Here is a 13,501-nt window from a genome sequence, read left to right on the forward strand (position 1 = left end):
GTTTAACTGTACAATCTCCATGATGTGCAAATATAAATCAAAACCAAACTTGTCAAACATACATGCTTAAATTTAAGCCTCATGCCCATATTTAGGGACCATCAAAGATGGACCTACCTTTGCCAAACATCTTGAATGGTGAAATTTAAATTAGATTTTTTTTTTTTCATTCTTTGTTAAATTAAGTTTCTGTTAGTAGCACGGGTATGGAATTTTGGTTTTGAAAACCTGTTTATTAATCTGACTGCCTATCTGAGTTCTAAAACAAAAAGCAACTCGCTGCAATTTTCCAAATATTCCATTCCTTTATTGTACTACAGTGAGAATCACTTTAGAAATGCTTGATCGAGAGGTTAGTCATAATGCCGTTTAGACTATTTTGATATTTTAAAATATATAAAAAAGTAAAACTAAAACTATTGACATTTGAAAGTTGGCTGCCATGTCCTTGACCGTAAAGTGCCAATCTCCAAATTGCAGGATGTGCCTCCTCCGACATTTGAATGAAAAGGTTGCATTGGAGGGGGGACAAATTATTTTAATTGCATGAGAATTTGGAAATAGGGCAAATTCTGTGTGTCTCATTAAAGCCAGGGGGACTGCTCAAGTGACGGGACTGCAGGATCAGGGCCTTAAAAATGTGGCTCATTACTGTATTTTTATTTCTTGGTATTACTTCAAAGTGAGAGAACTAATGCAAGCAGGCTTCCAGTGAAGGGAATGTATGAAGTGAGGTGACATCATTTAGGGCTTTGTGGGTCACCATATATTATCCCTCAGTACCTTAGTTTGGGCATGAAGATGAAAAGTAAAACCTTGCTTTTATCGTCCTTTACACCCTTCTTGCTTTCATCAGGGGCACGGGGGCTGTGGAGTTTTCATGCTAGGCTGGGGGCTGTTCTCCTACCCTAAAAAGTCCTGACATGATGAATAACTGTGCTGAAGTAGCTGCTAAATCATGGGCGTTGGGATCATTTTATTTAAAAGCTGTAGCTTGGAGTATTTTTTCTTCTTCTGTACAGCCGTGGAACAAAGTAAATGATGTCTCCTGCAAACTGTCCCAGTTTGATGTACTGTAATTCCACAAAAGCAACACAATTCAGCCAAGTGAAAACACAGGACATACAGTTGGTATATCATATTCCTAGGTGACTTCACAAACCACATACACTTAGACATGAGGGAGTAGTGAAGTTGGAGATTCAGCCATGATCCTTGTATCTTAGGGTAGATCTACACTACCTGCCGGATCGGTGGGTAGTGATCAATCTATCAGGGATCGATTTATCGCATCTAGCTCGCTCTGCCACCGACTCCTGCACTTCACCGCAGTGAGAGGCGGAAGCGGAGTCGATGGGGGAGCAGCGGCAGTCGACCCTGCATCGTGAGGACGCGAGGTAAGTCGACCTAAGATATGTCGACTTCAGCTACGCTATTCTCGTAGCTGAAGTGGCATATCTTAGGTCAGTTCCCCCACCCCACCCCCCCACCTGCCCAGTGTAGACCTGGCCTTAGTGAAGTCCTGGTTTTGTATGAAGAGTCATTCAAACGGTTGCTTTAGTAGACTTGGGCAAGATCAGATGGCGTGAAACAGGCCTTCAACACAAGTGCTCAGCAAGGAGAGATGCGGTTGTCAGCCTTTTTGTGACAATTATCAACCAAGATCTGTGAAATGAATGTGCCACCAAGATCCTCTAAACTGAAATCATAATGTATGGTCCCCCGTATTAGTTTTAGACTAAGTTTAACCAATAAATTAGAAGAAAAATAAACCACCTGAGTGTAGAATTGGGGCCAGATTACACCAGAAAGAGGCAAACGTGGCTTTGGAAGTGTTATTTGCTTTATAAACCAACTTTATTCAGATGTCAAAAGTCCACTTCCACAATAAATAAATAAGCCACACAGTAGGGGCAGTTCTTCCCATTTTGGGTGCTTGTATACGGGCAATAATGTTTTATACCAGATAATGCAGATAATCTGCTGCAGAATAATTAATGGTGCTGCTGGGCATATTTTTTTTTTTTTTGATGAATGCTTATGGAACTCTGTGACAGGCATGAAATTAGAAAATACCTTCAGTGCCCTAAAATATAAATAGCTTTCGGAACTGAAAAGAGTTTCACAGCTGAAGATTTTATTGTGTTGAGAGGAAAAACTTTTCCACCCCCACCTCCCCTTTCTTCTTTGCAAGTTGTTTGTCCATTCACAAAACAAATACTCTGAAGCCCAGTGCGGCTCATGGGAATAAATTTCAGGTCGAATTAGTACAGTTTCCTTGCTGTCAGGACGGTGGAATTAATGGTGTTTTGATGACACAAATTTTGAAGGGCAAACAAAGAAGCTGAAGGGAGGGAGACATGACTCCTTAGAAGTGCAGTCCTCCTCTCCCCCAGTCTCTCTTGTCTTCCCTGTCATCCGTCTGCCAATCTCCCTGTCCATGGTTAGTTAAAGGCGCTTTTTATCCTCTTTTCTTTCCCACAGAGTTTGCCAGATCCGGGCCAGTGCCTGGGTTCCAAGGGGACACACTGCAGTTGGCCTTCATCGACTTGAGACAAGTAAGTCTTTGTGTTTTTGTTTTTTGTTTTTCTTTTAAGATGTGTGACTGAAGACCATCAGGTCTTAAGGAAAAGGGAGGGGAGGGGAAGCGGCATTGGGGATTCAGGCCAGAGACCTATATTCTCCCCCTTCCTCTCCCGTACTCAAGACCGCCAACTTATTTAGCTATCCAGGGTCCTAGGAGTGGCCGAGGTGAACGAGTCGGTGGTTAGGGGAAAGGGAGAAAGACATTAGTGACCCCAAGCAATGGGCCCATTGTGCTCTGGTTGGCTTCTGCAGACATGGCAAAAAGATAACTCTGAAACTCTCTGCACTGACACTAAGCAGGTGTTGTTAACAGAGAGAGCAGTGATGCAGAGACCGCCTGCATGGAGCACTTTTGTTCACAGATAATGCCCGGAGAAGCATTTCAGGAGGGCGAAGGAATTTGCATTCTGGGTTGTGTAGGGTGTATGTGTGTGTGTTTTTTCCCCCAGCTACCCCCTTTTGCTAACGTTCCCTAGCCATGAATGACAAAGTGGCTGTTTATGAAGATGGGTACAAAAGGCTCCGCCCATTGATGCCTATCTCACAAGGGATCCCATTATAGCCATGTTGACCGTAACAGGTACTAAGGTATCCCTGGAGCTTGGCAGGGCAATTCAGGGAAAAGGGCCATTCGAGCGAGTCATTTGTTATGGTAGAAATGGGCATTATTAATATACCAGGCGGGGGGAAAAAAGGGAGCAGGGCCCTGTCATCTCTTGGCACTGAAGATGGATGGGGTTGGATAGAAAGTCTGAATGAAGTAAGACTCGATGACTGATGTTTCTCTCCTATTAAAACAATCTTTTTTTGTCTGTTAACCCCCTCCCCCCGCTTTGTCTCTCCTGCCATAATGATGCAGTGCCTCTTGTTTTCAGGGTTGACATAGTTTGCATTCTGAAAACTTTCAGATGCACAGGGTATTTCTTTAATCTGCATAATCCCTTGTATCGATGATCTCCTCACCACTGTGACTCTGATTCATGCCGGAACAGCTTTTAACCCATAATGGATTGCGAACTCTCTCCGAATCCAATTGATGTGCATTGTAATCTGTCATCCAATGACACTTGTGCAAAGCTACATTAAAGTTTGATGATGATAATAATGAGTCTCCACACACTTACATTTGGGAATTCAATTCTGCATGGTTTGTTTCTACATCAAACTTTTCCATTCGGTTAAATGTAAGGTCCATTTGCTATATGGTCTTAAACGCCTCGCAGGAAAGAAATGAGTTGTCATTCCCAAATCTCATGCTTCTGCATACATAAGGGTTTCAACACCACATGCGGAGTTGCCAGCAAAGCACACATGACCTTGTGTTTTAGGTAATATAGGGGGGTTGGTTCTTCTCCAAAGATGCAGAGATGAATGCAGGGATTTTGAAGAGAAAAGCTTAGGGTTTTTTCTAAAGAATTAAATGCCCTAAAAATGCTTCTCAGGCGTTTAACTTCTATGAAGCAGTGTAATAACTGGTAGGCCGGTGTATGTGTAATGTTAATATGGTTTATAAGGGCAGTATGCACCCAAGTGAATGCAACATGAGCCAGGATGCAGCTAGACAGTGGTCTGTCTGTTGCTTCCTCTCTGGTGTTTCTGCTTCTCTGTCAAATACTCTCCTCTACCCAAGTTTTCTCTAATTATATTTGTTTGCGAGTTCCTGCTACTAAGTGTATTCTGTTCTTTCTCTTCCACTAACTGGTCTTCAGCATTTTTGATAACTTGCCAAAGATGTAATCTGTGCTGGGTTAAAGTAAAGACCTGACCCACCTAGGCTGCCTAGTGGAATCAGCAGTTCAGGACAGGCAATGCCATGATATCTTTGAGTGTTGGAGTGATGCTGTCTTGATACAAGTAGGGTATTGGTCGGGTAGCACATGGTATTTGACCATTCTGTGTCATTCTGAAACCTCTGGGAAATACAGATATCATTTGTTCATACAGGGCAGTGCATGACATTTTACATAAATATAAGTTCCCTGTCTGCACAATTTTCACTGTGAGAAACCCTGGTCCTGCAAGGAATTTTGTGCAGCCCCTGCACGTACATGGAGCCCCGCTGACTTTCTCAACACAGGCAATTTTAAAAAACCCGAACCCTGGTCTTTCTATAACTGTGCGTTTGGGGTGTTCCACGGATTCTTTTGCTCTGTCATAGTTATATCATGTGAAACACTGGGAACTTAACAGAGCTAAATTTGAAAGTCACCTCTTCAAACCACTTCAGTGGGGTAAGACTTAGACAACCGCTGTCTTTGCGTTTACAACAGCTGTTTTGCTTACCGCTTGTCAAACAACAAACATTTTATATGCGTCTCTTACTGTGTCCCGAAGCCAGTTGCAGTCATGGGTTTATGTTGAATGACAAAGGATGTTTCCCTCAAATATACACTTTCCTCCCCCTCCCCCGCCATATTCCCTAACTTCCCACATTACCTGTATAATCATAGGTAGCCTTTCTTATTTTATGAGTAGCATGAAATAAAAAGTGAAAAGCTGGATTTTTTTAAAAATAATTAATTGGTCATTCATAGACATGGCAAAGTTAATTGGAAGGTTATTTGGTGAGATACATTTATTTCTTTAATGTGGATTTCCAGTTCATGTTTTAATCAGAAACTTGGTGGTAAAAGTTGGAAGAAATGAAAGATTTTTGTGTTTAGCCTCCTGCCAATGGACACCTTTCGTACTGCAATGCTGTCTGCAGCGTCCTTGCTGTCTGCTTTGTGTCGCTCTTGTCAGTTTCATGCTAGGAAGTAATTGCATTCAAGGCTACCCTCTCCAGCCGGCAGCATGAAAGCATGGCCACAGAACGGGCCATGACAGCTTGACAGTGAGCATATATTCTCCCATTTTTTTCCAAGAAAATTTGTTTCTATTCTCTGTGTAGGGCTAGTTGCATAAACAAGAGGCAGGTTGAAAACAGGCAATTGCATGAGCCTTACACCAAGTGCTTAGATTTAGTCCTGGGCCACACCTGGACGGGGACTGTCCATCCCACTGAGCGTGCTTTTAAATACTTGTTAAAAAAATGTCAGAAACAGCTTGTTTTGTCCTTTGATGAAATACATACTGCAATGTGCAAACCACGAGAGAGAGATTAAGTCGGTTAAACTGGGTATTTCCCTGCAGCTAAGATAATGGTTTTGCTTTTGGCAAACCCTCTGACATGTCTTTGGTCCAAATTGCATATTTGAAGCACATTTTTCGGTTGAAAGAGAAGACCTTGCAAAACGTGGCTAATCATGGCGTTAATCACAAAATCCTAGAAGTTAGACACAACAAAATGTCCCATTAGATTCCATCCAGTTCACCTCCCAGCCAGTGCAGGAGTATTCCTTCTTGCAGTAGCTCTCCAACTAAATCCTTCTATAGACCACTTTGTCAGGGAGAGACCAGCTCTTCATGCAATACCCCCAGTCTTTCACAGCCTGGTGCTCTGTGGGTTTGTCTGCAGCAGCTGGGAGCATGCTTCCCAGTCAGGGTAGACAGTCAAGTGCTAGATCTGATTGAGCTAGCGCGAGCAACGTGGCTGCAGTGACACAAGTCCCGGCTCAGCCTACCCTCCCGACTACAAGTCCACCCCACCTCCAGGGTATTTACACAAGTGTCTAGCCTAGTCGCCTCCCAAGCCACCTGCTAATTTTAGTGTGTTAGCTGGAGCAGAGCTAGCGCCTGTCTGTCTACCCACTCTGGGAAGTGCACTCTCAGCCGCAGTGTAGAAGTACCCTAAAAGTTCCAGTCTGCTGATGCAGCAGGAGATGGCTTCCTGGATTGTTGATGTTAGTGAGCTACAGCTTGTGAAGCATTGCCCTACTGCCATATGCCTAGATGTGTTTTCTTTCCTGTTTAGTGTTTAATGCCCCCAAGCAACGGGGCTTTCACCTCTCCCCTGGGAGGTGAATGTGCTATAGCTTTGTACCGGCCAGCTGTCTTTCCTGATATTCAGTGTAAATTTTCCTTTCCTTAATTTCATCCCATTACAGTACTCCTAATTCTCCCTCTGCATTGTATCCCCACTCAGTCCTCTCATTTCATAGGGTTTGGTCATTACTTGTGCAACCCACGCTAATACAATGTGACTCGCTGGACCACTCCTTGAGCTATCAGAGCTGGGTCTTTTAGCTCAGCCTAGAAGGGCACAAAATTAACTTTTATAGATCAATATCTTCAAAAACTGGTGCCTAAAGTTAGCCTTCTAAATCCATATTTAAATTTAGTTGCCTGTCTTTGAAAATATTTACCATAATGCCTTGTTGGAAAACAATACAACTTATGCAAAAGTCATGGGTTCCTTATGCCCCATTTAAACAATTATTTAATTTATGACCCCTGCATTGATAAGCTAGTCCTGTGGGATATTTGACTAGTTATACCTTGGGTTTTGATAATGCCCTCCACATGAGGATTTCCGAGTGCTTTAGGAACATTAGGTTAAGCCTCTCAATACCCCTCTGAGACAGGCAAGTAAAGATAACACATTTCATCTGTGAGCAAACTGAATTACCAAGAGCTGAATGTCAGAGAAGATGCAACAGATCAGTGGGAAGGCCAGAAGTGGAACTCTAATGGCAAGCCCCTGTGCTCTAACCACTGGGATGCTCTGCCTGACACAGTCACAGGGGGGTTCTAGGCCTAAGTTCTATGCCATTTGTTGCACTTAGAATGCCCTCTTCAGATCTGTTGGCTATGACACTGAAGTGTACCTAAAAACTCATTTCCACCAATAAGTCTGGGGGAAGTGAAGGAGCAGAAAAGTGACAACAAATAATGAAAAACCCCCACAAATCCTCATGATGGGCAGGTCGTCATGCCATCAAAATCTTTTTGTTACCTAGTCCTCCAGCCCCCATCCCCTTCTTATCTTTCCGACTCCTTATGGTAGTGCCATGTCAAATCAAGACAGTCCACTCTTCTTGGAAGAAACTATGACCCTGAATATGAACTGCACTTCTCAAAAGATATCGTTTTGATGGGTATAGGAAGAGGCAAGGTGGCTTTAAGTCACCTTTTTCCTCCTGAATCTGGGTTTGGACTGTCAAGGACTGACCAAATTGCCAGTGGCTTTGAATGGCCCCCTGATGGGTTACTCCATTTGTCCAGAGCAGAGCACTCCAACTACATACACTCCTTCTGATCCTGAATATGCTCCTTCCCACTCTTGGACCTATCCGTAGGCTGTATGGGTGTCACATAGGATGACTCCCTCAACCCTGCACCTCCTGAAAACATGATGGAAGAATTCTCTGTGGAGCAACTAAGCCATTCTAAAAGAGCTAGCAGCAGATTCCAGAATCCAGGCTAACGTTTAGCTTGCTTGTTAGGCTCAGAATGTGTTTTTGGGCACTAAAAAATAAAAGTATTTTGAAAAAGGCGTCTTTCTTCAAAATAAATAAATTACCTAATGCTAAATGTCTGACTCACAAAAAAAGATGAATCAGAGTTTGTGTTGAAATCCAGGCTGACATGGTCTTCAGCTAACACTGCTCTGCAAGAAGTTAAAAAAATAAAATAAAAGGCATGAAGGCATGAGTTCAGAGCGGATTTAGAGCCTTAACTCTGAATTTCCTTGCTTTGGTGGGTTTAAGCTAGTCTTAATGGTACTTTAAACATGGCTTTTTGCAGTTCAATTATATTAAGATCACACAAACCCCTACTTCATTCAGCTGCTCAGATTCCATCAAAACCCATCAGCCTTGATCCAGAAAGGATGTATTGGCATGCTGGGGATTTAACGAGCCTAGATACTCCCCAGAGCCTTCAAACAAAAAATCAGGAGTGCAAACATATCCGGTTAGTGCTTCAGTTAGTATAGAAACATTCTGCCTGGGTTTTTTTCATTGCGGTGTACTCCTGTGGATATTGTTGGGTCAGTCAATACAGTGCAGACAGGGACGTAAACCATTCAACATAAAGAAGCCCAGCTGTCTAATTCAGGAGTTTGTCATTAGACAAAAAACATAAACAGTTTAAATTAAAAATTAAACCAATGAACTTTGCAACCTTCTAGATAGGTGTATTAACTTCCCCAAGCCTGAGCATGTTGCCCTCTTACATGGCCCCTCTTGCTCTTCCCTGTGTAGTTTTCATCTTAACTTAGTGTCTGACCCTGCAAACATTTACTGAGCATCAGTGGAAAACTAACTGAGCTTTATGAGGTTGCCGGTAGGAGTAAACGTTGCAGGGGGTTCAGTATTAATTGTCAGAAAGATTGTACCCTTCCGTTGTAAACTCTCCAGGGTCAGAGAATCAGTCGTCGTCTATGAAGTAACTTTATGGTTCTATTTAAGTGAGGAGTAGACTGGAAGCTTTTTGTGAGAATCATGTAATTTCTCCCACAAAGCTGTGAGAGGTTGAATCATGACAGCTGTGCAAGGAAATGTTGTATGAGCACTCATTTTATATGGATGTCTTTGCTAGTCTGTTTTTCCTTCAGCGGTGGAACAAACAGTATATTCAATCAGATGAAACTTGATTTCTACCCAAACCTCGGTGAATAGGAAAAGTTGCATCTAGACTGGGAGCACGTTTTAGTTGTTAAAATTTGGGGTCTGATCCTGCTCTTTGCTGAGCTCACTCAACTCTCATTGTCCCCCTTAGGGATAATAAACCCCTTTGGATGTGTCATCAGTTCCCTACACCTTAGATCAGACAATTGTCACTTTGAAATATTTGCCATGTAATGAAGAGTGATTATAAACAGTCATAGCTAGATGGTGTTAGCCAGCTTCTTGGTAGCAACAAACCTCTCCTCCCCACCCTGATGGCAGATGCCCTCTAATTGCAGGAGATTGTGAGGCAGTCATTTGATCAGGGAAATGGACACCAGTTGAGTGATAAGGCCCACTTTCACCTTTAACCTGTTGATTGAGGCAGGATTGATGGGGGATGAAGAGGGCCAGAGGTGGATGCCCTTAACCTCAAGATCCCTGCTTGTGAAACTGAATACACTCCAATGATCTCTGCATGCTTGGAAGCTGTCACTCTTGAGCTGGCTAGGAAAGCTATGCAGGCTGAATGGAATTGCCATCCATAAAGGAACCTTCATTGAGCTGCCTTGCTCGATAGCTTCACTTCATCCTGTAGATTAAAAAAAAAACCACGCCCATTTTGCTGCTTGCGAAAGTGAAAATTCAGCTGTAGTGTATTTTAGGAATGTTTTAGCTTCGATCATTCGGGGCCCACTGGGTAATTAAGTCAGTTCTGTAGCACAATCCTTTATCCCCAACGAGGCAGTATGGTGATACTACCTCCAATTTTTTTTTCCAAAGAACTTTCTCCTTTTCAGAGTGAAAATGGTTTGATCTGTTGTCATTCTGCTAGTTGTTGGGCAAGGGCTATCAGTGTTCTGCCAGGCAAGCAATTGACAGTTTCTCAGATCATTTCTCATTTTAGTTATGTTACGAATAGGTAAAAAGCTCAAATACGCAAAATGATGGAACAAAATCGAACAGTATTAAGGATCGTGTGATGAGTGTGTGCTCCAGATATACATGATCTCTGCAGTCCTTTTCCAGTTCTTCCATGAAAGCTACTGACTTAACCATGGGACATTTGTCCCAGCCATGGAACTATCATTGTCTCTTAAGAATTTTGAAGAAAAATTTTCAGGAAAAACACTTCAGTTTTCCTGACTCTTCACTTTATTGCACTTGATCTGAAGGGTATCCTTATTATTAACCATTTAGATAGTGTCATAATGGTGAATGGCACTTTACAAGTCATAGAATAAGATGTGGTTCCTGCCCTACAGTGCTTACAGTCTAACATGGACAAGACAAAATGCAGGGTGCCTGTTCAGGACAAAGTGTGGAGAGACTGTTGGTGAGGAGACAAGTGGAAAATTAATTTATGGAAGAGATGAGATTTAGGGAGAGTGTGTGCTTGGTGGACAAGAAATGACAGACTGTTTGAAATGGAGGGGCTATGTGAAATAGGGGCAAAGGTGAGGAGGCGGAGCTTAAATTTGATGTGTTTGAGACAGAAAGCCAGTGAAAGATTTTGGGGAAATGATGACAAGGTTGTAGTGGCACGAGAGGATGCCAAAGGAAAGACAGGGTGTATTTGTCAAACAAATCCAGGACTGAGATTTCAGGGTTGTGTTTAAGGTAATGTAATATTCCATTGCCAGGAAGCATGCAATACAAAGTTATGCAGGTGAAGGTTATGAAGCATTAAAAATCAGATCTGCAGTAGATGTCTTCTCATCCTAACTAAAGTGCTCTTAGATTTTAAGAAAAGCAGGTACCTTTGTGATCTTCTAGTCTGACAACTAATGGGCGACACAGGCCATATAATTTCCCCCAGTGATTCCTGCATCAAACCCAATAACTTGTGGTTGTGTTATAGCATACCTTTTTAGAAAGACAGCCATTCCACTTCATTGATGTCAGCCCTGTATTGACGAATTGACAGCAAGGTGGCACTATACAACAGCAAACTTTGCAGTGAAATGTATTTTAATTTCTGTAACGTTGTCCAACCCTATGGTTCCCTTTTCCCCCACCTCCCATTCAATAATAGTATACATTCTCTATAATAATTTGCATTTTGATAGATCTGGTTTGCATCTCTCAAAATGTTAGTTAATTATAGTTTTTTAACCAATAAAGGAATAGATGTAGCTGTTAGAAATATGGATGAGTTAGTTATTTAATAGGTCAGATAAGCAATTCTCTCATCATTGGTATTATTTTGTTTAGAAGTTGATTTCATTATAGCTGGGAAATTCATGCTTTTACTCAACATCAGTTGTTTAGCCATGAAAAGTGTGATTCTGCTCTAAAATAATACGTGTAAAATGGCAGATTCTTTTTCAGAGCCAGGTTTCAGAGTAACAGCCGTGTTAGTCTGTATTCGCAAAAAGAAAAGGAGTACTTGTGGCACCTTAGAGACTAACCAATTTATTTGAGCATAAGCTTTCGTGAGCTACAGCTCACTTCATCGGATGCATACCGTGGAAAGTGTAGATTTTTTTATACACACAAAGCATGAAAAAATACCTCCCCCCCACCCCACTCTCCTGCTGGTAATAGCTTATCTAAAATGATCACTCTCCTTATTACCAACAGGAGAGTGGGTTTGTGTGGGGGGGAGGGAGAGAAAACCTGGGTTTGTGCTGGAAATGGCCCAACTTGATTATCATACACATTGTAAGGAGAGTGATCACTTTAGATAAGCTATTACCAGCAGGAGAGTGGGATGGGGGGAGGTATTTTTTCATGCTTTGTGTGTATAAAAAGATCATCTACACTTTCCACAGTATGCATCCGATGAAGTGAGCTGTAGCTCACGAAAGCTTATGCTCAAATAAATTGGTTAGTCTCTAAGGTGCCACAAGTACTCCTTTTCTTTTTTCAGAGCCCTATCTGCTTGCTTTAGTGACAGTAAGTTTTTGAGGTGATGGCTCTGGGGGGCCAACAGGAATAATGGGAAAGTGAGGTGGATTCTATTCTAGCTCATATATTAACAGAATTACTGAATTTCTAGTTGCAGGTACCAGCTGTTAACTCAGTTCCAAATCCTCAGCTACACCTATGCACCCACTATGAAGAGAGAGTAATTGAGGGCAGAGCATAACCTCCACATGTGGGTTATGGGACACAATCTGGTGACACATCAGAAATATCCCAGATTGACTTTCAGATTCCAGCTTGCTTGCTTTTTTATTCCCCCTCCTCACTCCCTACCACCACTTGGAAACATAGCAAATTTGATCCAGAAGTCATTAAGACACAGTAAATGTTGGAAACCTAATTATGATGCCATTTTGGACAAAATAGTAGCATGTGTTTCTGCATTAATTGCATATTTTGATAAGTATCCAAAATGTAATTTACGTGCTTGACTTCTAAGATAGTATGTTAGACTAACAAAGGGGGATGAGAGATCCCCATATATTCAGAGTTTTTAGTACCCCTACCTGCAGCCAATGGAGATAGCCATTAGGCCAGTGATTACAGTACATTGCGACCAAGTTGGTCTAACCATGAAAACAGCAGATCAGCCAACATTAGCTTTCTTCTAGACTTCTGGAACTTTCCCAGTGCTCCAAGACTTACTGAAAATCAACATTAACAGTCTATCAGGCTCCTCAGACAGCTCTTTTAAACTCTTGGTTGCAATGTACTGTAATCACTTGCCTAATGGCTGACATCAATCCTGGGCAAGATAATGAGTGGATGATACAGTTAACAAAGAACTAAACAAGGGTAATGTAATTGCACAGAACAAAACAAGGGTAATGCACATCAACATGGGTTGGTGGAAAATAGATCCTGTCAAACTAACTTGGTTGTTTTTTTGTTTTGTTTTGGATTTGGGTTTGGGTTTTATTAGGGGTCAGTTCTTGGCCCTATGATATTTAACGTTTTTATCAATGACCTGGAAGAATACCATTATCAAATATATGTTCCCTATATAGGTACTTGTAGACTCATGACTAATAAAGTTTGCAGATGACACAAAAATTGGGGCAGTGGTAAATAATGAAGAGCATAGGTCACTGATACAGAGTGATTTAGATCACTTGGTAAACTGGGCACAAGCAAACAATGTGTGTGTTAATACGGCTAAGTGTAAATACATCTAGGAGCAAAGAATGTAGGCCATACTTAAAGGATGGGGGACACTCTCCTGGGTTGTGGTGACTGTGAAAAAGATTTGGGGATCATGGGGAATAATCAGCTGAACATGAGCTCCAGTGTGATTCTGTGGCCAAAAGAGCTAATGCAATCCTGGGACGCATACATAAGGGGATCTCGGTTAGGAGTGGAGAGGTTATTTTACTGGAATATTGTGTGCAGTTCTGGTGCCCACACTTCAGGAAGGATGTGGATAAATTGGAGAGGAAGAAGAATTCAGAGAAGAGCGACGAGAATGATGAAAGGATCATAAAATAATATGCCTTATGATG

General features: G+C 42.0%; 1 protein-coding gene across 4 annotated transcripts in view; it reads left to right on the forward strand.

Annotated features, from left to right (window-relative positions):
- The window catches only part of EXOC6B (exocyst complex component 6B), a 450,860-nt gene that overhangs the window by 345,018 nt on the left and 92,341 nt on the right, over window positions 1–13,501 (forward strand). For 3 of the 4 annotated variants that reach the window (XM_073343016.2, XM_073343018.2, XM_073343017.2), the window contains one exon: window positions 2,485–2,558. In XM_073343016.2, coding sequence (XP_073199117.1) covers window positions 2,485–2,558 — 74 coding nt within the window. Of the gene's footprint in view, window positions 1–2,484; window positions 2,559–3,461; window positions 4,327–13,501 lie in introns of those variants that run through there. The other variant, XM_073343019.2, reaches the window with a different exon arrangement.

The sequence above is a fragment of the Lepidochelys kempii genome, chromosome 4 (assembly GCF_965140285.1).
Source record: "Lepidochelys kempii isolate rLepKem1 chromosome 4, rLepKem1.hap1, whole genome shotgun sequence".
In the NCBI taxonomy this organism is placed as follows: Eukaryota; Metazoa; Chordata; order Testudines; family Cheloniidae; genus Lepidochelys; species Lepidochelys kempii.